At 38.9% G+C, this 26,547-nt stretch overlaps 7 protein-coding genes across 7 annotated transcripts; 2 read left to right on the top strand and 5 right to left on the bottom strand.

Annotated features, from left to right (window-relative positions):
- The first annotated feature begins 1,724 nt into the window (after positions 1-1,724).
- Positions 1,725-6,326, top strand: LOC128730604 (tetratricopeptide repeat protein 39C-like). Its single transcript, XM_053823678.1, has 7 exons — positions 1,725-2,105; positions 3,410-3,891; positions 3,993-4,355; positions 4,442-4,811; positions 5,014-5,165; positions 5,229-5,361; positions 5,426-6,326. The coding sequence occupies exons 1-7, from the start codon at positions 1,935-1,937 to the stop codon at positions 5,948-5,950; spliced, it is 2,196 nt and encodes a 731-aa protein (XP_053679653.1). The 5' UTR covers positions 1,725-1,934; the 3' UTR covers positions 5,951-6,326.
- Positions 2,243-2,934, bottom strand: LOC128730605 (glutamic acid-rich protein-like). The gene has a single exon (XM_053823679.1). It carries the CDS (start codon positions 2,912-2,914, stop codon positions 2,363-2,365), a length of 552 nt encoding a protein of 183 aa, XP_053679654.1. The 5' UTR covers positions 2,915-2,934; the 3' UTR covers positions 2,243-2,362.
- A 1,170-nt stretch (positions 6,327-7,496) lies between the features above and the next one.
- LOC128720942 (solute carrier family 35 member G1) lies at positions 7,497-8,606 on the bottom strand. The gene is made up of 2 exons (XM_053814643.1): positions 8,404-8,606; positions 7,497-8,334 (listed from the first exon to the last, which is right to left on the bottom strand). Exons 1-2 carry the CDS (start codon positions 8,604-8,606, stop codon positions 7,497-7,499), a joined length of 1,041 nt encoding a protein of 346 aa, XP_053670618.1.
- Positions 8,607-9,686: 1,080 nt separating this feature from the next.
- LOC128730444 (DNA ligase 1) lies at positions 9,687-13,710 on the bottom strand. The gene is made up of 8 exons (XM_053823490.1): positions 12,690-13,710; positions 12,432-12,564; positions 12,076-12,165; positions 11,193-11,820; positions 10,854-10,892; positions 10,445-10,698; positions 10,164-10,377; positions 9,687-10,069 (listed from the first exon to the last, which is right to left on the bottom strand). Exons 1-8 carry the CDS (start codon positions 13,708-13,710, stop codon positions 9,872-9,874), a joined length of 2,577 nt encoding a protein of 858 aa, XP_053679465.1. The 3' UTR covers positions 9,687-9,871.
- Positions 13,711-16,716: 3,006 nt separating this feature from the next.
- Positions 16,717-19,015, bottom strand: LOC128721322 (peptidoglycan-recognition protein LB). Its single transcript, XM_053815063.1, has 3 exons — positions 18,435-19,015; positions 17,539-17,862; positions 16,717-17,474 (listed from the first exon to the last, which is right to left on the bottom strand). Exons 1-3 carry the CDS (start codon positions 18,517-18,519, stop codon positions 17,266-17,268), a joined length of 618 nt encoding a protein of 205 aa, XP_053671038.1. The 5' UTR covers positions 18,520-19,015; the 3' UTR covers positions 16,717-17,265.
- Positions 19,016-19,960: 945 nt separating this feature from the next.
- On the top strand, positions 19,961-21,669 carry LOC128720932 (trichoplein keratin filament-binding protein). The gene is made up of 2 exons (XM_053814633.1): positions 19,961-20,240; positions 20,307-21,669. Exons 1-2 carry the CDS (start codon positions 19,961-19,963, stop codon positions 21,569-21,571), a joined length of 1,545 nt encoding a protein of 514 aa, XP_053670608.1. The 3' UTR covers positions 21,572-21,669.
- A 56-nt stretch (positions 21,670-21,725) lies between these two features.
- Positions 21,726-25,230, bottom strand: LOC128721118 (ras-related protein Rab-8A). Its single transcript, XM_053814841.1, has 5 exons — positions 25,045-25,230; positions 23,638-23,698; positions 23,359-23,563; positions 23,156-23,296; positions 21,726-23,087 (listed from the first exon to the last, which is right to left on the bottom strand). Exons 1-5 carry the CDS (start codon positions 25,166-25,168, stop codon positions 22,992-22,994), a joined length of 627 nt encoding a protein of 208 aa, XP_053670816.1. The 5' UTR covers positions 25,169-25,230; the 3' UTR covers positions 21,726-22,991.
- Positions 25,231-26,547: the final 1,317 nt, after the last annotated feature.

The raw sequence follows: 26,547 nt of genomic DNA, 5'->3' as shown, positions 1-26,547 counted from the left end.
GTGCGTTCACGATCGAAGGGGAACAGTTACTGTCCGAGACGAGAATCCCCACGGAATACAAATTTGAAGGGCTAGAATTTATCTAATGCAAAGAGTGCAAATGGGCTTTTGAACTCTTCGTTGATGTTTCCTTCTATTATCCTTTAGAATATTCTGTTTGTATATAACCACAGTCTGTATTCTTGTATTAGCAGCTAGTTAGACAATGACTTTCGACGTTATCGAAAGCGCTGTAGGCAGGTGATTTTGTTAAAAGGGTTTTCGTTAGATATTTTTTGCGACAAGAATTCAATGCAAATTTCACTGTCACTGAGTAGCGTGTGACATAAGATACATTAATCGATCCTGGAGGGTTAAGATACATTAATCGGATTTTCATATCCGACCGTTGTTTATAGCTAAAAAGGAAGAGCGCTGGCTTTCCTATTTCCGTTGTGATATAGTAGTTCTGATTGCTCCATGTACAGTAACTATTTTAAAAATTTAACTGAATAAAAAAATATCCATCCCACACAATCGAATCAATGAATTTCAGTTTCTACCTTTTTATTTATTTTTTAAATATTTTTTGTACGATTTTGATACAATTTTCAAACATGCTATTTCGCATCCTTGGAAAAACCAAACAGAGAACAGTAAATGCCGGTTGTCAATAACCATGGGAGAAAGAAATTCTCACTTACTAAAGATTTTCTCTCGGCGAGAGTATTTATATGTTATCCTTCTTTCAAGGAGCTGCAATGCGGCGAATCGAGCAATCTTTAACAAAAGAGCGATAGATTCCATAGAAGCCATGTTCAACGTGTTTCTATACCGGTTTCAAGAGGTCGGTCGCATAAAACTTACATGAACTTGTGTTGCGTGATTATTTGAATGTCTTTTCATAGATAAATGTAATTGAAGGCTGCAGATGTTACATCCATTTATTTAGCTTATGCGGTGAAAGTGTTTTGTCCAGACGTTACCCATCGCTCTGTTTTCTCTGAACGTTGAAAGTTGTTTAGACGAGGTGAGAACGTTGAAGCGGAAGTTCCTAGTAAATTTCGAGTTATAATTTCGATCGTTTGCAGAATTTGTGAGTTCCATTAATAAATGCACAAGACGGTAAAAAGGCGGTGCTATCTATTAGTGATTTTTTGCTAGCATTATTGTCTTCCTTTAAACAGTACGAGATATTGACATGTAATGTGGGAGATAGGTTTTAGGTGCTAGTCGCTGTGTGTTTCTCTCGTGTCGTAGACAATGAATTTTCAATTCGAAAATCGATTCTCCTCGAGAATGTTACGTAGATATGTTTTCATCGATACCTATGGCTAAACTTTAGATATTAGATGGACTGAGTGAAACCGGGATATATTTTGTTCTGAAGCATCACTTTTAGGTTCACACAGGTTTACAAAACTGTTAACGTAAAAAATGCTTTCTGATCATTGGATATATTTTTGGTTTTTTTTTGTTACATTTCTAGGATCTAAAATAAATTATTTAATTTCTGAAATATATCCTTTATAACGTTAAAAAAACGACATAACGTTTAAAATTAAAATCTTATTTAAAATTATTTTTTGATTTCCGATTCAACGGTGTCATTTTTGTAGGGGTTTTGCACAGCCAGACACGCGTAGCCATCGCATTACACATTTCATGAAATGTACACAGATTTTATCATACTATTTATTACATACTTCAGCGTATCATCAAGTTTGTAGTTTCCTAGTTTTTGTTAGCTTTTCTAATCGCAATTATTTCTTAAATTACTTGTTATGAAACAATATTTCATGTCGATAACGTCGTGGCGGTTACTGAGACACACAACAGATTGTTTATAAATAGAATTTATTTAATTTGATGGCTGATTTTACGTCGGTTTGTGGATCGATTCTGGATTGATTGTGTTAGTTTCCGGCATACTAACAGTGTTCATAGAAACTAAAATGTGTACTACTATGGACGATCGAGGTGTGGAAGAGATGCAAGATTGGGAGTATGTAAAGCAGAGTATCACGCTATGGCTCAATAATATGCCGAAAGCGGCCGAGGATAGCTTCAAGGATCGTCCTTCAAGTGTACATATTATTGCAGGACGCACCTTCATCTCATTTATGGTAAGTAATGGCAGACAAAAACAATAAATAGCAAGCTGGTTACAGAGTACGTTGCTGTACGTTTGTTAAATAAGCTAATCCGTAGTGCTGGTTTGATTTTTCAAATCTTCCAAAGCGTCGCGTGCTCATATAGATTTTTCAGCGGGTTTTAGATCAACAAATTATTGCAGGGAAAGTGTGAAAGTTTATTGCATCGTTTTACATAAGTGTGCTTCAGCAACTGTTCTGCTGTTTTTGTCAGAAATTGGTTTAAAAGCTTAGACCATTAGTCTTGGGCGCCTGATCCTAAGATGAGGGATCCAAGGACGAGGGATCCAAGGGCGTCGAATGATAGAAGGACGAACTCTAATTGGCAGAAGCCGCCCTATCAGGTACCGTTTGAGATAGTCCAATTCCTTTTGACGTTCTTCCAATTCTTCTGCGATCAAACGGTCGTCTTCTTCTTCATCGCTTTCATCGGAATCATCGGAATCAGAATGTTCCTGCTCATTATCCTCTTCTTCATCTGCTTCCTCTTCTTTGGCAGCATCTTCCTGTTCGTTGTCCTGTGGATTGGGCTCCGATTCTTGTTGCGGTTCAGGAGCTGTGTCTTGTTCTTCGTTATGTTCTGATGGATCTGCGATATCCGAATCAACGTCTGGCCGATCGTGATCTTCAATGGCATTGTCCAAATCAGCGTTATCTGGATGTTCTGCAATTTCTTGATCTGCTTGAAGCTCTAGTTCCGATGGCACCTCTGGTGCAGTGTCTACTTCAATGCCCAGAACCAGGCCCAAAGATAGCACGAGAGCAAACGCAAAAATCTTCATGATGCCTGATAAATTACCACTCGATACTGTGATATCGATGGACGATGAGCTGCCATTTATAGTGATGTCAATGCAGACCGCAGTTTAAAATCACTTCAAATGTTACCAATATGTACACAGCATAAGGTGCAGATCATTGTTTCTTGTTGAAGAAGATAATATCATACTGTTGACGCAGTTGCAGTCATGTTCATTTGAAGTGCTTTTACAGGTGGAACACCCTGTGATTACTCACGCGAAAACGTGTTTCATTATCAACTTTTAAACAGTAATGAACAATATCATGTATATTTTGTCCGGGTATTTTTCAATGACTATTCAAACGATATGGTTCCATACATGATGATTTTACAATACTTTTCGAGCTGCTCTATTGCATTTGATTAATACAAGAGATTACCGGTAGTCGCGACTGAAATAGATTTATTACGGGTTTGAAGGATTCACCAATCAAGTTTTGAGAAGCATTCTCTATTCGCTTTATTCTTCTGTTAGAATGCCGTCATATCATGGGAAACGGAAAAGATGAACGAAGCCCACACTCGTTTACGAGAGCTAGAAAAGCACTGCGCGGGTGACGTAGGATGGTTAAAATCTGTTCGATCGAAGCTGTTTGGATCCAGCGAACCCAAAAAATCACTCACTGAGACGTTGGAAGAACAAATTATCTTGGCAGACAGTCAACTGTGCCTAGCCATTCTAGTGTCCTTGGGACAAGATATTGGCGGATTCGTGAAGGGTGGCTGGCTGCTGAGGAAAGCTTGGAAAGTATATCAACACACTTATCAACAGATCTATCAGCTCTACTCCGACACTCTGGATCTCAGTGGAGCAACGTCCGTCCCGCAAGCGCCGCTAATCAACGAACAAACAAGACACGCTACTACAATGATAATGCCACTGGATTTGGGATCTCCTGGATCCACTGACTGGACTGTTCCGAATTCTACCCTTCAAAGTCCAGACGACTGTGAATGGTATGGATTACTATTATTATTGTTATTATTATCATTAAATTCATACTCACAATTCATACAATATTGAATGGCATTATTCCTTCGAAATTTACCTTTTGTAGGGCTTCACAATTGGGCTCTTTGCGCAAATCGCAAACTACAACATTCGAATCAACTGATTTGCTAACGGTGGAAGGATCTTCGTTTGGCAATATCCCATCGAATGAATCCCAATCAAGTGGTAGTAACGTTAAAGTAACAAAAAGTTACACAACCGATTGTGTTGGAAATACGAGCCGTCCGGTAATTGGTTCCAGCACAGAATCCCTGGATCACGATAAGCCTGTGATGGAATGCAACGTGACACGAGAACAGTTGATGCTTGATTTAAATGTAGGCATTGTTCATCGGATAAACGGGTCAAAGTTCATTCTTCCAAAGGCTACGGGACATTCGCGTTTATCCTCATCACCTCCTGCAGCAAGGTACGATCGGGGAATAATGCTAATTTCAGTTGCAATGGTTTCAACACTATGTAATTATTATTGATGATTTTTCTTGTTTTTTAAAGAGAAATTTGCCCTGAAGAGATCCAAAGATTAATGGGAGCAGTCAGTTTCGGTTATGGCGTGTTCCAGTTGAGCATATCCTTGTTACCCCCAAGCTTGCTGAAATTAATAAGTTTTCTCGGCTTCGAAGGCGACCGAGCGATGGGAATCGCTTGTTTAAGTTTTTCTCGCCAAAGCACCGACATGAGAGCACCCTTAGCTACATTAGCTCTACTTTGGTACTACACCATCGTGACGCCGTTTTTTGCACTTGATGGCACAAATTTGAGCATCGAGATTAGTGCTGCCCAGGAGCTGATCAACGAAGCAAATAATCATTATGCCAACTCATCCCTTTTTCTGTTTTTCCGAGGTCGTGTCGAGCGTTTGAAGGTAAGTTTAGTTGTAGTTATTTGTCAATGCCGTAAAATAATAAAAAACATGGCCCCATTGTGAGAGTGGACTCCTATAGCATCCGATATTAGTATTCCATCGCGGATCTTACGCGATTAGTGAGGATCCTCACTATATCGAGTGCATCTGAGACATGGAGAGATTGGCGCTTATGTGTTATTAACGTGTCGTTTACTTACAGTCTAACATCCAGGATGCGATACGTGCTTATGAGACAGCTTGCCGTTCTTCAGCTCAACGTGAAATAAAATTACTCTGCCTTCATGAAATTGGGTGGTGTCGTTTGATACAGCTAGATTACGGAACAGCGTTGAGGAACTTCAAGGAGCTCAAGTAAGTGTGAATATCTTACCACAGCATAGACCACGAAAGAATGAAAATTGATTTTTTTTTCAGATTGTGTAGTCAATTTTCGAAAAGCTTTTATTCGTATTTGACAGCAATATGCGAGGGGTCTTACGGACAGTTTTCTAACTTAGTGAAGTGGCGTGCAGATATTCTGGAATTGATTAACCGTTCTCCGCAAAAGGTTTGGTTAGATTTCGCTACAGTTACAATCATAATAAAATACTTGTTTCATTCTGTTATTTCAGGACTCTCAAATCGAACGGTATATTTTTCGACGCTGTCTAAAGCTGCCTCGCGCAGAAAGTGGAAACCTACCGAAATACAGTAGTTCCCTGTATTGGAAGTACCTCGTGTTTGAGATGCTGTTCCTGTGGAATGCTCTCGGTAGCTGTAATGTCGAGCAGCTCGAGAGCATGGTGGTCGATTGTTCGCAACCAGCAGATTCGCTTTGCGAACCGATGCTGGGAATATCCAGATTAATCCTTGGAGCCTGCTTATGCTACCTTGCCCGGTATGAGGAAGCGATTCGAGCTTATCGTGAATGCATCACTATACGAGAAGCGTCCGATCATCCTGAGCAACAAGACCTACACATTTCGGCTTTTTCCTACTACGAACTAGCACTGCTTTTACTCCGGGAAGGACATTGTGATGATCACAGGGTTGAGGCCCGTCGGTTGTTGATTCATGCGCAGCAGAATTTCAAAAACTACGATTTTGATAACCGTGTTACCGTGCGTATTCATTCCGTGCTTAAGCGGCTTGATTAAAATCGAAAATCGCGTTAGTATTAGATAAAGTTGTTCTGTTAGTGCCTTATTTAATGGAAATATGCATGGGTGTGTTACAGAAAGGTACAGGAAAAAACGTAGACTAGAATATTTATAAGAATTCAGGCTTTTTTATCACACAACTGGCTTAGTACACTCTTGCTGGGCAAGAACAGCTAGTAGGGAATCGATAGTTAACTCTTTTATTCATCCAATCATACTTTTTAACAGATAAAAAAGTGCAATCAATCATATGATACATAAAGGTTCAACAATTGCCAAGCGAGACTCATGCAACATGAAACAATAATTTTTTATACACTGAACAGCATAAATTGTTAACTGGCTAAGCCTTATTGTTAATTTAGCTATGTACTTAATATAATATTAAATTATTCATGAAAATAAAATGTTCTTTCTGTGTTCTTTTTTCGTTATATAGCCAAAATCCGAATATCCTATGTTGATTCTTAGCGTTGTTTTATTTAAGTAATAGAGAGGGATACGATTTTTATTCTTGTAAAAACATACAAGTGTTGATTTGTGTTTTTTCGTAGTTTTTATACAGCTGATCTGTCTTTTGTGCTGTGACATCCGGAACAATTTAGATTCAGGTGCATTTGTTGAGTATTTAGTATGACAAAGTAAAATATCAGACCATTTTTATTTTATTCCGCCTTGCAATAGGCACACCTTGCTGGGAAGATTTAACTAAAATGCACGCGAAGGAATAACATAATTTGAACTAATCATTTGATTACCAAAAACTCTTCCCGAAACATTTATGGCGGCAAGAATATGAGACCATTTTTAATCACAATGCAGTTTTATTTTGCTATTTAATATTTCGTTATATTACAAGAAAGTTGGACAAAAAACCCGAATTTTTGTTCTTCCTCGTGATACAATTTTGCTGATGTTCTTTGAACGCTTTGGAAAACGTCTTCGATTAGAATCATGATGACATTGCATTAGCTATTGTTTAATTAGTTATTCATCGTTTTTTATTCTCTTGCGTCTGTTTCAAAACTATTTTCAATATATTTTACACCGTAAAATTATTTTCGGTATTTGGTTCTTGATTTCTATCGCTGATTTTCGGCGCCGGACTAGTTTTAAAAGGGTCGAGAGTGTGAGAGTTCGCATTTGTATTTGATGTTGCCATTTAATCTTTTGTTTGCACTAAAACAATAGTAGAAAAGCAATTCCATATTAGAGTAAAGAACTTTAAAAATATTTGAACCATCTACTCGCCGATTTTGGTCGTCATAAGATCTTACAATTTTTTTATTTTGCTTCATTAAACTTTGTTAAATTATTAAGAATGGTTTCATTCGATAGCCTATAATCGAAAAAAGTTGATGTAAGCAGCCTTTTGATCATTTTTTTTTAATTATGTTGCTTTGAGGTTGGTTAAAACAAATGAAAAATGTATCCTGTTGGAAAGGACTTAGGCTCACCTCTTAACATAGGATTGCAAGGAACAAAGATCACAAAGACAATGGATATAATAAAAAAAAACGAGATCAATCATATCAATAGGAATCTATTCTAAATATAAAAACTGCAACTTTTTTCTTGTTTCCGAATCTCTTGGTAGTGCCAGAGCCCATTTCCGTAGCCCGGACAAAATGACCGAGCTAACAACGAGTAGAGCACCGAGCACCGAGTAAAGGCTAGGAGTTTCCTTGAAAAACATAATCTGCCAAATGAAAGCGAAAACAATGTCGGCAGACCGTGCTATCGCTACGGGGCCCGCTTGTTCATATTGTAAAGCAAGAGTAAGCAGTATTTGGCCGCCGAAACTAAAAAGAGCTAACGCTATAACAAGAAAACGATCTGTTCCACATAGGGGCCAGCAAAGAGCTCCAATGTAATAACACACTATCAGCGTGTAGAATAAGGCAAAAGCGCCAAAGTTCGACATAATAACAGAGAAATGAAGCCCTTTCAGGGCACGGAGCAAAACGTATGCATTTGCGCCAAAGAGAGTCGACGAAAGTGCAGCTACCGGCCCCCAAATGTCGTAACTGGATTCCATGATCTGTTCGTCCACTATCGACACATGATTTTCGCCAAATAGGAATGGTGGTTTAGTGATTAAAACTACGCCTATTAACGTTAGCACGATAGTAATGACATTAAACATTCCGCAAGCTTCCCGGAGAAATAACCGTGCAAAAATAGCAACAAATACCGGAGTAGAAAAAATTATCACCGATGCATCCGCCAATGGCATGTGCCGGAACGCGTAGAAACTAAGCATTAGTCCTGTAGTGCCAACGAAACAACGCAGTATTAATATGATACGTTTGCCTTCTGGATAAAAACTTTCTTCTCGGTAAATTGCAATCGGTATCGAGGGTAACAACACCCCAATAAACCTAAAAATATAAAAAAGGTGAAAATTTAGGCACATTATCCATATATATTGCAGAGTGACTATTGCAGACCTGAATGTGGCTAGCTCGATTGGGTTTACATCAACCAACCCCTTAACGATGACGGAACAAAGGGAAAAGAAAAACGAGGACACAGTCGCTAATATGATTCCCAGATAAGGACATGAGCATTGTAGCCACGAGAGTGACCGATGGCGCGTTGAGCCTTGCAACACACCGTCCACTAACTGCTGAAGCTCAAGGTGTTCGGGCATTTTACGGCAATAAAGATTCCAATGTTCCAATGATTCAGTTCAGAGTATCCTAATATATCTACTGTTGGTTAGCTACAGCATCACGGAACACCGCACAACTGCAAACAAAAAAGAATCAGATAATAATTCTCCATAAGCACGAAGTGAATAAATTAGGAACATTATAAACAAACCTTCGTTTTGGTCGCATATTTTTCTGCCACGGCCAATACAGGACGGCACCAAGCGATGGAAGTATTTGTTTTAACATTAAACTATTAAACCATCAAAACAGCGAATGTTCATACGGTATACACGTGGCGCTCAGTTATTATGATATCAAATAAACAGAACGCTTAGGTTTTCAAATAACTGCTAAATTTACTACATAGAGAAACACGGACAAATTATCTCATTGGGTTAGTTCGAAATTTGCACTAATTTAGTGCTTGCAAATGACAGTAAGCTGTGAAAGCAAGGACCTTGTTGTCCTTGTAGCATGTTCATGAAATGAATTTTAATGAGAGTGTATGTTACGGTAGCGATGCATTAATACTTACGTGGTAACAAAATATCCTTGACCATGATTTATCATAGCTCTCAGGCATTTCGAAACTGTGTAAATCTACGGAGAAGGTGTTATATTGTTAAAAGATACAATATTTTTGGATCGAGTAGTTGATAGCACGCCCATAGTGCAAGAGCGTGTTGCTGCATGGACAGTCATTGAAATACGCATGCGCGACACTTTGACAGCAGCAGTTTGTTTACGGTGTCAAAACAAATTGAACCGGGATACAAAAGAAAACATTTAAGTTAACAACAAATAAATCGCAGGAGTTGCTGATTTACTGTTTACAATAATTTAAATTTGTCCAGAATTAATAGTTTTTGAGTGATTGAAACTTAAATTTTTGTACGTAAAGGTAAGTTTATTATATATATTAATATATCGTTATACAAAAGTAATGATGTACAAAAAATACTTTGTTTCGTGCATTTTCTTTAAAGTGCACATATTGATGATATGAAATGAATAGCAGCTCAGACTAGATTATGAAATTGGCAATATCCAAAGAAACAATGTTTTCGAAGTCATTTTTACGAAAACTACGCTGCAGCTTTTCTGCAAAATTTCTAAAGCATTAGAAGAAAATATGTTTTTGTGATTATTTGATAAATACGTATTGTACATAGGAAACGAATACAGTGCAATTTGCAGTAGATTCTACAGACTGCTTTTACATCATAATTATAGCGTGTCAAAACATCACCGTCGAATTTCTTTAACCTAGGTCTGCAATTACGTTGTCCAAGTCCGTTTGTAGTGTGCAACATTCCTCTCGAACCTTGCTGATTTCGTCCTTGATACGATCGACATTTGCTTGCAGGAGGTAGTTTCCTTTCTTGAGCGAGGCCAGTCGTGCCTCATGGCGTTTGACTCTTGGATCAAGATTGATTTTCTTTTTAGCATCAGGAGCATCCTGTGAAATAAGGGTGATGCGTGTCAACGTAACCGTTAATGTTCAACTATATTGAACAATTCTTTCATGTAATTAAGTCAGCTGCTCGACCTACCTCAGCTTCATTTTCGCTCTCATTTTCACTCTCTGACTCAGACTCTTCGGACTCGCTTTCCTCCTCTTCTTCCTCTTCTTGTTCTTCGTCTTCTGGATCATCCACTGCCGGTTCCTTGGGTTCCGCGGCGTCATCGTCGTCATCTTCCATTTTCATCATTGCTGCCATTTTTTCGACTTCCTTCTGGAGTTTTTTATATTTTTTCTTTTCAGCCCTATAGATAAAATAAATGCGTTATATTGCCACAATCAATTTTATCGCATATAATCAATAATACGTACTTAAGAGCATACTGATTTGTTTTCATTGCATATTTAAGAGCCTGTCGTTCTGCATGCTTTTCCTCCTGTTTTTCTTTTAGTCTCGTCAATCGAGCTTGTAGCATATTTACTTCGCGATTCAGTCGTTTGGCAATCTTTTCTGCCTTCTTTTCTTCGTCTTCTTCGTCCTCTTCTTCCTCTTCCTCTTCGGGTTGCAGCTCTGGTGAGCTTTCTTTTTGAGCTGATTCCGTAGCTCTACGATCATCCGTTACACCCTGGTGATTGACAAATATGGGGTTAGAACATTGCCACTGGAAATGATAAGCCTAAGATGTTTTTAAGTTGTATTTTTTGTGTTATGGATTAGTCATGAAGAGCAATGGAGCAATGTGCACTACATATTCATTAACACATATATTATATCAATTACCTGTTGCTCGCTCAAATAGAAGTCATCGTCCGTTAAGCACTGCGATTAAAGTAAAAGCAACATATATTTTTTTATTAGAGCATTATTTGCTTTGTTGCTGAGGATAAATTTGTTTAATTTTTTCACACCGAATTTTTATTCCGATGTGTTGATGTGCTGTTAATTGTGGCCATTCGTTCCGTTAGTGACATTTTATTCATAAATGCAAGTAAAATTATTTTCCATCAAATTGACAATCAATTGATGGTGTTTTTTTTATATCAAAGCTGTTTTTGCATCGTGCTTGTACCCGTTAAATTTGAATCATCCTGGATTGCTTAACCAATACTCTCCCATTACCTGAAGTTTCCGTTCTAGTTCAGCGAGTTTCCGCTTTTGCTCGTCCACCTGCTTGTATGCTGTATCTAGTTCCTTGGCGACAGTTTGATATTTATCTTCAAGCTGCTTCGACTGATTCTGAGCCTCTAACGCCTCGTCTTTAAGCGATTGTATGAGATCGGACTGAGGTCCGGTAACTGTTGTCCGTTCTTCGCCACTCAGCGGATTCCACCGCTCACGGGACAGTTCTGCTTCAAGATTCTGCACTCGTACCAACAGCCTCTTGTTTTCACGCTCCAGAGCCTCATTGTTGCGTAGCTCATGGGCCAGCATTTGCTTTGTGCTTTGCAGATCATCACGAACCTTATCAATGTCGTCTAATTCGTCCTCCTCTTCGTCAGCTGGTGGGGCCTCCAAATTTGCTCTTGATTCCGATTTGGCAAGCTGCTCTTCAAGCGTCATCTGACGTCTGAACTTGCGCAATCCTTCTAGGATTGGTTTGCTGCGATCGTTGCATTTGGTGGGTTTCAGCTGGATGCCTCCTTGAATTTGCTTCAGCAGCTGATTATGCGCTGTGGCTTTTTCCGTTTCGAAGATGAACTGATCCTTTACCTTCGTAATAGATTTAGAGTTTATGATGGGGTGTGATCTGTAGAGTACAATTAGAAGGAAATAAAACAAAAAACAACAAATTATTGAATGTTCGAGGCGGGTACTTATTAATGTAAGCTGTACACAGCAGATTTCTGGGATCATAAATCACATCGAAAGCGACAGTGTAACGTACAGTAGGAGAGATAACAATATCAGCTATAGGAAACATTTGAAGAATGGGCCCAAAGAAAGCTTTGATTAAAAACAGAAGTTAGCGCCAGTTTTGCCCTCTGGTTGATGTAGTCAATACCTGTCGTTACACTGAACGTGTCTGAGTTTCTTTCCCTTTTCAACTTCCTTCATCATATCCGACCAGTCCGGACGTCGACGTGGACGTCGTCTGCAAGAATGTAAGATTTATAAAAGGTAACATGTGATTAGTTGTTAGTCGAGGTGTTTGACGATTCACGATTAAAAAATGGCGTGTTAGATACGTTTCGGTTTTTAGCAGGAAATGTTTCAAACTTAGTAGGAAAAGGAAGAAGCTTTACTACGGCAATACACTACGCAATGCTAAACGATAAAGGATGGTTGTGGAAAATGCAGAAAATGAATTATGATTTGCCACCAACGGCTATAGCAATGCTAGCTGCGTGTAGTGCTTACTTTAGTTTATCCAGCACTTCCAGTTGCTTATCAGATATTTCCTGCTTCTTAAAATCTGGAGGTGGCTTCATGCCTGGTGGCGGTGGCGGAGGTGGCGGTATGTTGGACTTTGGCATCGGTGGTGGTGGAGGAACTGCCATCACAATGGAATAAAAGAATGATTTATATGTTTTTCGAACACGATTTTGCAGTTTCCATAGCAAGGACGAAGAGTTATGGAAACATGGTGTTGGATTGGTTCGTAAATTTTAGACTTACTTCTTTTGCTGCTCTCCGATTTCAACATAGACGGTTTGTGCGGGTAGGCTTCTTCTTTCTTCGGAATATCCTCCAAGAGTGGCTTTTCTACCTTTTTTAGCTGCACCTCTGGCAATTTTTCTTTGACACGTGGGGCCTTGAGATTCGACGGTACTTTTCGTAACTGCACGCGGAAGTTCTTTGCAGGCTCTGGCGATGCCGATCGCTCCTTTGGCGGCGCGTCCTGCTGAGGACGTACCACTTTTTTAAGCGGGGGTCTCACGAATGTGTTCGACTCCGGAGATGAAGATTTTTCCGATACGGACTTAGAGGTGGGCTTACTGTCAGTGTCGGATTTTTCGGGGCTTTTTGTTGGCGTTACTTTGCGCAACTGCACCGGTAGCTTTGGGGACTGCGCTGAAACGGCGTCCTGACGCTTTAATTCACTCGGATCGGGTTTTTTAGGCGCCGATTTTACTGGTGGCGGAGGAGATACTTCTTCTTCCGATTCAGTTTCCGTCTCATATTCGGTGCTGCCTTCTTCTTCCTCCTCTTCCTCTTCTTCCTCTTCGTATTCATCTTCATCTTCTTCGTCGGGTTCTGGCGTTGGCTCCTTGAGTACCGATTTGGTTTTTGGTTTGGCTGCTTCGCGGTGCACCGTCATGACAGGGGTTGTATTTTTCAGGACTGGCGAAGCGTCGGATTTGCTTGGCGGAGGATTCACCGGTTTTTTCTGAGCTACTAGAACTGGAACTTTGATTTCCTTTGATTGTAGCTTGCCCGTGGCTGTAGTCTTTGCACCGGTTTCGCCGTTTTCTTTTACAGGCGGGTTGACCGATTTCTTGATGCCGGTCGATGCTGTTACTGGTGCTTTCGTACTGGCGGCGGGAGTTTCTTCAATGGATTTGGATTTGGCGGACGGTGAAGACTCCTTGGTATCAGTGGCTGGCGTTGCACTTGCCTTACGGGTCCAAGCAGGAGGTACATTTTTGTTAACCGTCTCTAGACGATCCTTCAGCCAAGGAGGACGACTATTTGGCATCTTGAACTTACAAGCAACCGGTGGTTGCGATAAATTGTACTAGGATTTCTATTTGTTCAACTAACCCAAGTGCCCGATGGTAGGAATGGTCAGGGCTTTATTTCTGTTGCTTCACTCCTGTATCACAAACACCGTGTTGAAGTACTATTTATGGTTAACGATAAAAGAGTTATTTTTGATCTGCGATTGCTCAGGGGTGATTTTGATTGTCTATTTACAATAGAATGAGGATGACTATAAAAATTAAAAATAGACACCATTTGACAAATTAAAACAGATGAATTTTAATTTTATTCTGGAAAATTTGAATGTGGATGCAATTAAAATGGATGTTATTAGAATGGAAATGCACTAATTACAACTTTTCCAATGATACGATCACTGGTTTATTCCGAGGATCTTAGTTTTTGTCGTCGATGGCTGTATCTGATGACGTCTTTTACACCGTTTGTCATACATTCTTGGGCGATTCGAGGACATCGAAAGAGACAGTGCTGTCGCGCGTTAATAAACGTGTTAAACTTTCGTCTAAAAATAAAAATATCGGTATACGCGTGACTGACAATATACGCAAAGATTTCACTACGCAAAACATATCATATAGAATTCTGATTTCATTTATGTTGAATTACAAATCCCTATTACGGCAATTAGGTTTGGTATCATAATTTGGACGAAACAAATCATTTAACTTCTTTAATACGTTGCGACTGCATTACCAATGACGAACAATATCGTAGAAATACTCAACTGCTCGTTAATACAAAGAATTACTCTCTCTCGAGCTTTCCACCATTTTCACTAAATTCATCATAAATTCACTCTAAGAGATATTGTTATAAAAAAATGTCAATTTTTAAACAAGCAACAAAATAATTTTGAAATTTCCTTATGATCCACATGGCAGGCTTTATTGCTAAGAATAACTTTTCGTAAAAATGGTGTTGCTTTTCTTCAACGGATGTGTCGACCATGTTGGTAGTAGTGTCTCCATACAGTTCGGAAATGGAGGCGGATGGTCGTTCACTGTTTGTCAACAACAAAGTCTAGGAAAATAGTAAGTAGTAATCGTGAATTAACCTCCACTGGATCGCATTAGTCTCATTCGTTGGTTCTAGATTAATTTTAAATATATAGTTACAAAAGCAGCATCATTTTGCTTACGAACTTGATATTGTGATGTCAACCCTGCGATCGGTGTTCTTCGGCAATCGTGTGAAACTAAAATGCCGAGAAAGCAGCTTCATTGAAGGCCATTCAAAAAAGTAACAAAATTTTGAAGGTTGTTCGCGCTGCGCGAATGCCATGGGTGCCATAAAGATTGTCTAACGTTGGGGTTTGTTTTGCAAACAAGGGCATAAGGATTATCACTCTACTACATTTGTTCGTTTCATAGTCGAAAACTAGATGAATTTCAGAACAAATGTTTAGGCACTGCGTCGATCTCCACTGATAAGCTAGACATTTTGTAATAATGTTAGACTAAACAATTGTATAGCAGTCGTGGACGATCCATTAATTTTCTCGAATGACGTCACTTGCCTTGGTCACAGTGTTAGTGCATGAGCATGACCCGGGATTTAGCCCAACGTTTACTTCAGAATTGTGGATATGATCGTTTGAAACATATATTTGTATATTTTTAAACACGTTCAAATACGTATCGGTGTGCATGTGTGTGATTTTGTGTTTGTATGTGAGAGGTATTGCGTAGGTTTGTAAGATAGATAAGTAACTGCTCCGAGTGCAACTTGCAAAGGTTACTAAACATGTTTGTAAAACATGTGGAAGGATGAGCAAACGGAAAATTTTTCAATATACTGGTATAAATGCACTGTGTGTCGGTAAAATATATGAAAATGTATAAAACTGCATTCTATGATAAGTAGGTCAGCAGAGACAAAATTCTGAGCGCAATACCTGACAAACTTTTCTTGAACTTCGCGTTGATTTTTGTTCACTTTTGATATTTTAGTAAATATCTACACATCATTTAGTATTTTTTTATTTTTGCTGCTCCTGCTCAGGTACAAACACATGCAATCACGCACTATCGATTATATAGCTCGTATAAAAAATAAGCTTTTGGTAACCCTCGTAATTTGAATAAACGCGTAGACTAGTGCACGCACTATCAATGAATTTCACATTTTGCAGAACCCTTCGTGGGTATACTACACACAAATGTATGCACACGTAGCCCACGTACGCGCAATTTAGTAAATTCCACTACTGATCCCCTTTTCATTTCTCTTTGTGTGCAATGATCCTCGTTCTTTAATTAATCGGTTTCGGCGTTACGCCACGGGATTTTTGCAAGTGTCGCGTGATGAGCTAGTTCCTTTAATCACTTTTAGTGGTACATTCTTGGGGAGGGTGAACGCTCGAAAAGGATGCCACAAGATCAGAAAAGATCACATTTTTCACCTTGCAAAAACGTCGAAAAAAAATTTAAGTAGGTTTTACTGAAAACCAGACCGACGTTTAATTTGCACCACCTAGCTTGGTATTCGGAATGCACAATATATTTTCGATTTATTCCTGGCTTTCTATGTCACTTTTGATTTTTGTATCTTTTTTTATAAGAAACACCGCCCTACATGAAAACCACAGCGTTTGTTCGTTGATCTTCAACGACTGAACGCTCACGCACGATGAACATTGTGGTGGAAAAGACACGTCGCGAAAATTTTTGAGAGTTCTGCCGAAAAACGAGACGGAGATTCACGCGAGCGTGCGCTTCGGGCGATCGGTGGTCATAAGGTGGTTTTCCGATTTTCCCTACGTAGCTCTCCACGTCGTGCGATCGTGACTGTATTCGTAACGGCGGCGCTTCAAACCCATTCCTGCATGCGCAAGATGTGCACGCGCAAAGCTAAAATTAAAATTCCTCGACTACGAGACATGATCGAATGCACTGTGCTTTGATGGATTCTCAGGTTTGGGAAATTGCAGGGAAAATGAGCAATCATTTTGATAGTGGCATAACATCTCAGGCATTATATATTTCACTTCCTTTCTCTTCCCCTTCCTTTATCTCTCTCCTCAATTTTTTCTCAGACATAATTATTTGTAAAACTTAATATGGTTTTTGTTTACAAGTCAATCAGCGTAGAACGAATGGGTTCAAAACAATTTGTTTTTTATTATAATTTTGCTATTCTTTTGAGTTACAAAAACTATTTTCGAAAATGCTCACTTTATACATATACCCCTATAACACTGTTAGTATTGTCATATCAAGTATGATCCTATCGTTCGTCCTATAGTATTCGTTTTTTCGTAAGAATGATTAGCATGCTATTTTATGTTGAATGTTTTGAAATATATGATGTATTCATCTCACTTCAGTCGTAAAAAATGTTGTAAATTAAATTCTATGAAAACTTCAACACAAATTTTTACCCCTTGCAGTTTGAACGACATAATTGTAAGCTTTGGTTGAATGTGATTGATGTATATTTGCTTCAACAAAACATTAGGAACATAAAATATTTGTAAGAGGTAGAAAAAACACGTGTAAAATACTTTCATTTAATAAATGTGCATCGTGACTTAAACATTGGTCTGATCAACAATGTCAGTCATGGGGGAAAAGTGGGGCCACATTTTAATCTCCTCGAATAATTTGTCACCGGGGCATTCGGTCAACCGCACTTGCCTATGCCCCAGTAGTGTGTAGTTCTGGGCAATAAGTCCATTCCGAACGCCATATTCGATTAAGTTTTGAGTTGCAGTCAGCATGATCTTAGGTGGTACTTCCGCTGTAAAGATATAGCGGGTGATAGATAGACAACAGCGTATAACCATACAAAAAAAACCACTTACCAACCCAATCTCCTATAAGACAAATCCCCACACTCCGATTGTTATATCTCGGTGCATGAGCCCCAACAACATTGAACCCCCGTCCCTGATACACACGGCCGTCACCTCCTACTGCGAAGCTATACCCGATATCATTCCATTGACGGACGTCTTGGTGCGCTTTCTGCATAGATTGCATCGCTGCAATGCATTGCGGGCCATTGTAGCAAGCAGCCGGAATATATGAGTGGTGAATGATAACGTACGGGATGGGTCCAGTAAAGTGTTCAATCAGTTTGGCCGGCTGAGCGTTCCATGCACTGCGAGACACGTAAGGTGGTGAATCTGAGAAATAATTATACAATTTCTTATTAGCTATACACTGTCATCACACCGTCCTCAGGTGATCACAATCTCGCGGAAAATTGTCTCTAAATGATAAAATCGTGGAGTGTTCTATTGCAGGAAACTTTGTCGATGGTATCATGATGGCCACGATTAAGCTAGTCTGATCGTTTCCTCAGGCAATGTTTTTTTCTCATTCTAATCTGTTTGGTCAGCTGTTTTGTATGTGAATATTTGCTTACGCAGGTAAGCATCGTTATAATGAGGTTAAGAGAATTTACATGTCATAAGTGATTATGATTGTGTCTCTGGGAGGCTACTTTTAATGATGTAATTTGTATTTGTAAATTTTTGTTGCAAAAAACACATGCGACATGCCCAACGCACAAGCGAGCACGACGTGGTAATGTGTACTCAACTTTTACAATCAAACTCTCCACAACGGGGATTTTTTGACCATGCAGTAATGTCTAATAATCGTTCAATTGAACAACGTACTACGTATCTGTTGGTCACTTAACAAATATTAACGCAATTCACAAGTTCAGTTAATGTTATCTCTCTTTACTTACCGCATGCTTTACTGTTAACAGCAGCTCTTAGCAATATCAGCGGTATTGCAATCGTGTGCCAAATTATAAGTCTCGATGCCGACATAATGTAGAATTTCAAGAAGTATTTTTTAGCACCTCTAGTAATTACAAATTTCGTTTATAGTGTAGTTTTTTTTTGTATTATTTCACAATTCTCTATGCTATGCTTCGTACTTTGAACACAGACAAGTTGTCTGATCAATGCAATCAGTCAATGATTAGGAGCGATAGTCGTGAGCTTCAAAATCTGTCATAGGATGAACAAATAATGAGCTTCCAAAAGAGAAGGTAACATTCGCCACTTAAACAAACAGTTTGCTATGGAGCACTGTAACGAGAACAATACCGCGGTGCTGGAAACAAGTGGCCTCGTATGTTTCGAACGTATTCACTAATGTGTTGTTAGAGCATAGTCAACTTTTACATTTGTCTTCTTCAAAAAGCATCTAAAAAAGCCCCAATTCATTGCGATGTACAGTTTCTTCAAGTGCTTACAACACTATTTGACACATTATTTAAGGAGGAACAGTTACTGTTGCCTTTCCTATCCTTTGCTTCCCGCATCTCTAGTAAAGTAATACTGTTGTGGCGGAACTCAGTCGGTTAGAGTTAAATAGGTCCTCGTGTTGCAAACACGGCGACCATACAACGCGTTTGAGAGTGGATGCTACCGCGTGAGCGGTGAGTATAAAATCGTCAGAGAGATCAATGAAGATCCCCGGGAGGAGTTTTGTCGAGCTACCGAGAGGTGAGAATCCGACATCAAGCGATTTTGTTTGAACGAGTCATGCATTGGCTCGTGGCGAATAACATCTATCGGATCTGTATGTTGTTTTTCGGGGATTCACCTTGTTTAACGTGCTCTGGTGATTTAGAAGTGAAAGCTCAATGCTATGTCATATATTTCGAAGATATTTTATGAAAGATAATCTATGGATTGTATATGAAAATTTATCTCTATCTGTCTAATGTGAATAAGAAACACAATATTGCTTTTATTTTACAGCATAACAGTTTCTACGTAACATTAATAGGGCTTTTATGAAGTTGCAACTATGATGACTATAAATTCACACGCAAGAAAGATTGGTCATCTTTACTTTAATGATAGAGACTGTTTACTCGTTAAATTGCAGAATCATGAAATTAAACAAAAGCAGAAGGGGAAGCGGATGGGCCGAGGAAGAAAAATGAATCCTACATCATCTAACGTGTGGTATTGATTTATGTCTTATCAAAAAACAACATTTGTACTCAATCATCATATTAACTTGATTTTGAATTGTATTATTAACACTAAATTATTATTTTGAATGAAAAGAAATGAAAGAAATTCGGTAATGATGATAAAGTTGATCATAAATCAAGCGATCAAGATTAGTTGAAGCAAATAAAATATGTTATTTAGATAAACCATCAAATATGCTATGTATATTCCATACATACGTTCACCAGGCTACCAAAGGATTTTTATATTTCATTTAAGCAATCATTACATTTGCAGAATGCGTGGCGCAAAGTTACAAGCGGCGTTGGTAAAACGTCGTGAAGCTGAACAGATCAAGTATCAAAAGTCGGCCGCTGTTGAACGATACTACGACCAGTGGGGACGTATCACAAGCCGGTACGAGTCATGGACAACACCGCAGTATTACCGGGAAGCTGAAGCAGCCTGCAGGAAGCGTGAAAATGAAAAGATAAAGCAGGAAGCACTGGTTGCGAAACGGAACCGGCTCAAAGAATTGCTGCAAAAGGAAAACGAACAGCTTCAAAGGGAGATGGAAGGTATGTTTCAAGTATCTATTTGGCTGTGATTGAGATCTTTTTTAAATGTTCGTCGTATTTCGACAGCTATTTCCCGTCCGAAATCGAAAACGTTATCAACAGAAATTTTGGAAGGTATTCGTTCCCGGCTACAGAGCACTGAACACAACAAAAAGCGAATGGACCTCGAGGCAAATTTGTATAGTAAATGGCGCTTAGGTTATGATCGTGATGCTGTTATACTGGACTCGAAAACAAGCCATCAAGCAATGGCGAAATTAAATTGGATCGATCGACAAGTAGAGATGCAGTTGCAAGATGAGAAAGATCGACGAGATCGAGAAGAACGTGAGTTAAAGTTACACGAAGAAGTACGACGCAGAGATGAGGTGCTTTTGGAAAAAAGTCGCATGCGTGAGCATGAAATGAAGGAATTGCGCAGCTTGCAGGAGATGCATATGGTAGAACTGAAACAACGTGAAAAAGAAGCTAACGAGCAGAAGATGTATGAGGCACGATTGAAAACTAAAAAGGAAGAAATGGTCACCGAACTAGAGCAGCTCCGTGTGTACAACGACCAGCGGCGCGATCGTGTGGTAGCGATGCATAACTTAAGGCGTATCAAAATGCTGCTACGTGAACGATCAGAAGCGATTCGTAATGATTTGCTACACGACATTCAGCTGCTCCAACGAATTGCAATTGATAGTACGGCAGCTGCCGAGAGTACAGAAGGGATAGAGTATTTGCGACGAAAGTTTCAGCTACAATATGAACTAGAGGTAGAGCAACAGATGATGATCGAAAATATGTACGAATCGGAAGCGAAGCACAATCTGACAAAATGCGAAGACAAGTGGAACAGTGAAGCGACTATTCGCGAGCAACAGCTGAGATGTTTGTTAGAAGATCGGTTAATAGATTTTGAGACAAAACTTGTTGAATGCACTCAACGGCAACGAGAACTGATCGAGGTTCGAGAACAACATATCAAAGCCATTGAAGGAGCAAGTCACAGGCTTAAGGAACTCATGTCAGGCAAATCACGCGATGAGTACGTTACTTCAGCAAATAACAGTCAGTTGAAGGATATGCTTGTTTTTCGCGAACACGACATAAAAAAGCAACAGAGTAAAGCAAACACTAATGAAGTCCAAATAGAACGACGATTATCGACGTCACTAAGCTCGCAACGTAATAACACATTCAACAGTATATTTCCGTTTGCCACGTGCGATGATTTAAACCTACCCGTAAATCGACTACACATCGAGCAACAAAATAGCACTCAAAATGGTTCAAACGGGTTAAATGTGCCTCGATTTGGTAAAAAGAAAGTAGCATGGTGTTAGGGAAAAAAATCACAGCTGAGTGTTTGCGTCGACTATAGACTCATTTTTAAACAAATGCCCGATGCTAGTACTAGAGCTAGAGAATGTGGTTTAGTGTGCCGTGCAGAAAATGTTTCTCAAACATATTTAGTTAACTTAAAAACAAAACTTTTCTCGTACTTTTAATTCTTTTATTTAATTTTACATCATTCATCCCACAAATTCCCCATTATGTTGTTCGTTTCAAAAAGACTACCAGCGTAGAGGGTTCGCACAGTCGTAGAAAAAAATGATGTAAATTGACAATAATACAACCAATACAAATAAAGGAAGTCGTTTTTCCTTTTTAAAAAGAGATAAACTGTTTAAATAGGTCAATGATTACCACAGTTACATTTCAGAAAACGCCCAATGCAGCAGTTTTATGAAGAACAGCAGTGTAATGCATATAACACGCTAGTCAGTTTTCCTGGCACTAGGGTAGAGAAAAAGAATATATGTACGTGCTGTTATTCTGCTTCCGAAGGAATACAGTATTAGACAACGCTCAAACCGTTCAGAGTTAGAAACGAAATTTAAATTTATGATTCACCGACTTGGTCGAAAACTATGCCCGACAAAACAATATCAACTATGTTGCTGATGGAATGATGGTATTGGTTTGAGTACTTATCTAACATGTTTCATGAGATGGCGTTGTTATTGCTTTGGAAACCCTTCCTCCACGCTTTTGTTAAAATAATATTGAGGAGTGAAAAAGAATTATATGCTGGAAGGAATACACGTTGATTAGAAGCAAAACATGTAAAAAAATCGAATATGTACTTTTACTTGAACTATAAAGTTTTAATTTGTAGTTTAACTGCATATTCAGAATGCTTGAAATGATAGTTCCCATGTGCCATTTATTCTTATTGATTGCAGATAAATCTGCTACTCTAAATTTAGGAAACCAAGGTCTAGCCAATAATTCGTTTCGACATTTTTGCTCGAATCAAAATCTCCATTACTCCGGATTTAAAACCAAGATACTGCAGACGTTCAAAATATCAACGATTTTCTTTACTCGATATTTTTTTCATCAAATTGATTCATTTGCTCTTTTATTGCTCCGTTTGATAGCTTCTTGCATGTGGGAATCTTTAGAGCGAGCATAATGTTATTTCTAACAGAATTACAAATCATCCGCAATTATGTTAGAAATAAATGAAATGATTTCTTTTTCACAGTTTGAATGATCCGTGACCATCGTTACGTGTGTGAAACGCATTCTTTTCTGACATGAAATGTTGAGACATCCTCCTAAATGTGACATACGGTGATGATAGTTGTGTTGCGTATTCTCGACCTTATCCGTTTACATACTTTTTAAATAATAATGATAATTATTATTTAGAGTGTTATATAAAAAGTAATAATTATTAATAGGACTATTACAAGGTCAAAACAGATTGCACTTCGATAACCAACTCGGTGCCTTCCGTGGTTCAACTTGTGGCTTGAGCTGATGTCCACCTTTCGGCGGGTTATTAGCTTCCTACAATCGAAACGATAACGAAAATGTGAATTTGTAAATTTAATAACGTGAACAGTTAAACAGCTTACCATTCGTTTCTCCATTTTACATTTAATGTCACGGGCAAGCGTAAAAAATGCGTCGTCAACGTTGATGCTTGCCTTGGCTGAAGTTTCCATAAACTTTATTCCATATTCTACAGCTAGCTGTTCACCTCGGACTCTGGTAACCTAAGATACAGTAATAATCTTCATGTTACAAAATGTACAAAGGTATAAAGCAAATTTTATACCTGTCTTTTTTCGTTCAGCTCACACTTATTGCCAAGCAGCATCTTTTCTACGTCGGCTGCTGCATTCTCTTCGATGTTCCGGATCCAGTTTTTGATATTTTCGAAGGATTTTTCTTGTGTAATGTCGTATACCAGCATGATACCCATAGCGCCTCGGTAATAGGCGGTTGTAATCGTACGAAAACGTTCCTGACCGGCTGTGTCCCTGCGGAAGCGTAGAAAAAAATTGAAGATTGTTATTTAGATCTTTCGTTCCATCTAGATACAACGCGTGTTTACCAAATTTGAAGCTTGATTTTTTTGCCGTCCAAATCGATGGTTCTTATTTTGAAATCAATGCCTGAAGATCAAAGAAAAAATATGGAATTATTTTTTTATCGTAAAGAGAAAAATCAAGCAGAAGGAATTTAAATTATTCTTTGAAGTCGTAACCGTCCTCCCTATTAACATAAATTCCGTTCTCAGGATTAACGAAAAGCATAATTTTCTTTTAATTTTATTTGAAATCATTTGGCTTGTTATACCAATATTAAGAAAGCAGACGAAAGCTTTTAAATTTTGAAAAAAAAAAAAATAAAATAAAAAGAAAGTGCTATCTTCTTGCTTCAATGACACACCAAATATCGTTCCTCAAATGGTTCGGTATTCCAATAGTACTACGAGTGCTCGTGTGGCGCAGCACGGTGCCGCTAAGATATTTTTATCTTCTTCTCGCTCTATTTGGATTGTTTCGAATTTAGCAGTGCATTCTTATATATCCTGTAGAAAGCAAATATTTGGACTAGTCAGCTGGTATACAGTTTGGCGAAGGCAACATTCTGCATTCGCGCTTCTGTTGATCGTAATAGCAAATGCATGCAGGATCAATGGTATCGAAAGCATTGAAAAAAATCAAATAAAGAACAATTTTTTTATAAGTATAACATCATATTGCTTTGCAGTTTCATGTTAAGATTCATTAATGAAAATTAAAATATTTTTATTTTTATAAATAAATGGCATTATGGTGATTGTACTCAGTCATGATAACTTAGCGCACAAAGAATTATTTATTTGCATGATCAAAACGTTGTAGATAATAAAAGTAGACTTCAGATAGTTTAAAGGCAACTGCAAACAAAAATAAGTTCATTAATCATTGACTATTTTGGAAATAGTTTTGTAAAACAAATGTGTTTTCTGATAATCTCATATCCAGAGTCTGCAAGCTTATCAACAATGGCTATGCTTGTTCCTGCTCTACCCAATGCCGTTTACTCATCATGGTCAGTGGAATACATATGCTTATCAGGTGCCCTGCACACTTGGTCTTATATCATAGAAAATACATGTGAGCGCGATTCATCAGAAGTGTTTGATAATTCCATCAACGCAGCACTAGCAGAACATCCCAGTGACCGAAAAAGACCTCGCCCATCTTAAGCGGGGTTTTTATGCAATTTTCACTTTGGTTTGTTAACTTTACTCCACAAAGTTGCACGACAGCATAGCATACGAAGCGATGTGGAAGAAGGAAGCTTCGCCACCTTGCTATGACGACAGGTGTCGTCGTAGCTACAGTGTTACTGACAATAAGACCAGTTTCTTTATGTCTGTGGTCGCATTATTAAATCTCGCCCGTCTGACCGTGTCGACAGTATCAAAGACACATCGTACAAGGCCACCACAATCATGTTTATTACTCACCTATCGTACTGATGAATGTGGTATTGAAGGCATCCTCCGAAAAGCGGAACAGTATGCAGGTTTTGCCAACGCCGGAATCGCCTATGAGTAAAAGTTTGAACAGATAGTCGTACGTTTTCGCCATCTCAAGTGCTTGGCTGTTTAATCGGCCCTTGGGCTGGTGAGCTGAGTCGTCGAGTTGCTTTCTGATCTGTCAAAAGCCCGTACGGCGACTCAGCCGAGGAGTGATTTTTCGCGAGTTTCAAAGACGTGCAGTCCCGGCCGGCAAATAGGGTTCTTCAATCGACACTTTTACACGCTCTAGAACCAATTCACATACAATAGACTAGTCTCGTCAGAACTTCTTGTCCTCGGCGGTCGATCGGAACAATTTAGTGCCCCCCAACGAGAGCGAGAGAGACGGCCGTGGTTGTGTTGCTGATGCCCGTTCCTTCAATTCGCGTATGCAATGTAATTCCAACGATGAAAACCTGCTAATAGTGGATGAGTCGCGCAATCGACGCAAACAGGGTGATTGCTACGATCGGAGAACGCTGATGCGCTTAGGAATTGTTGGAAGCAGGTTTTGCTGAAGAACAACTTGCTTATCACTCGATACACTATTCTTTACGTTTTCTCCCAGGCGTAACAACGAAAAAAGAAAACGGGAAATGAGGAATAGACTTCGACGTAGCTGCTGATGTTGCTGTTGGTTTTTGTTTCAATCACGCACGCAAAGAAAACGTCAAACTCTTGTGTCAGTGCGCCAAAGGCACAGCTAGACGGAACCAATTTTGTTTTTTTTATAGCTCGCACATGCTACCATCAAATACTGATAATGAGATAAATGATTAAATTTAACATATCATATATTCTATATTCTGCTGGCGTAAAGATTTGTTTTATCAATACTGTTTTTTGAAAATGTTAAACGACCAGTTCAAAATCATGTTGAACGAAAAATGAGCAATTAGATTTGACAGATATCATATGGACGAAGTAGCTCAATAACTCTCACAGTTATCATGTGTTTTGGCGAGTGATGGGCAAACCATTCTTGATGAATTGTTTACATTGTGTTTGTACTATACGGACTTAGGTAAATTATGATCGAACGCTCGCATCGAAATTACGTAGTTAGATAAAGAACGTTAGTATTTTTGTGAATCTTTTCGTGCACAACCAAAGAAAGTGTAGTGTAGCTAGCTGTGGGGATGGAACGTATGAGCGCGTGAATAAATGCAATCGGCAAAGCAAATATTTTGTTGACGTCATTTAGCCGTCAAATTCGTTGTCATCGAGCGAATTTGTTTTATACTCAGTTCAGTTCTTCAGCCCTCCAGATTTAGTTGTTGTGTGAAGCACTTGGGGTTGGCGAGCGTTTTTGCTGTAAATTCGTTGTAATTTTGGCGTGTTTCATCGAATAGTGTGGGTATTTCATTCTGAAATGCAAAGTTGGGAAGCAAAAGGTGCAAAGGCATTCTGCATGCAAACAAGATCGCTTCCGTAGTGTTGCAAACAAAG

Source organism: Anopheles nili, chromosome 2 (assembly GCF_943737925.1).
Source record: "Anopheles nili chromosome 2, idAnoNiliSN_F5_01, whole genome shotgun sequence".
NCBI classification, from domain to species: domain Eukaryota; kingdom Metazoa; phylum Arthropoda; class Insecta; order Diptera; family Culicidae; genus Anopheles; species Anopheles nili.
This window is presented reverse-complemented; position numbering and strand designations above follow the sequence as displayed.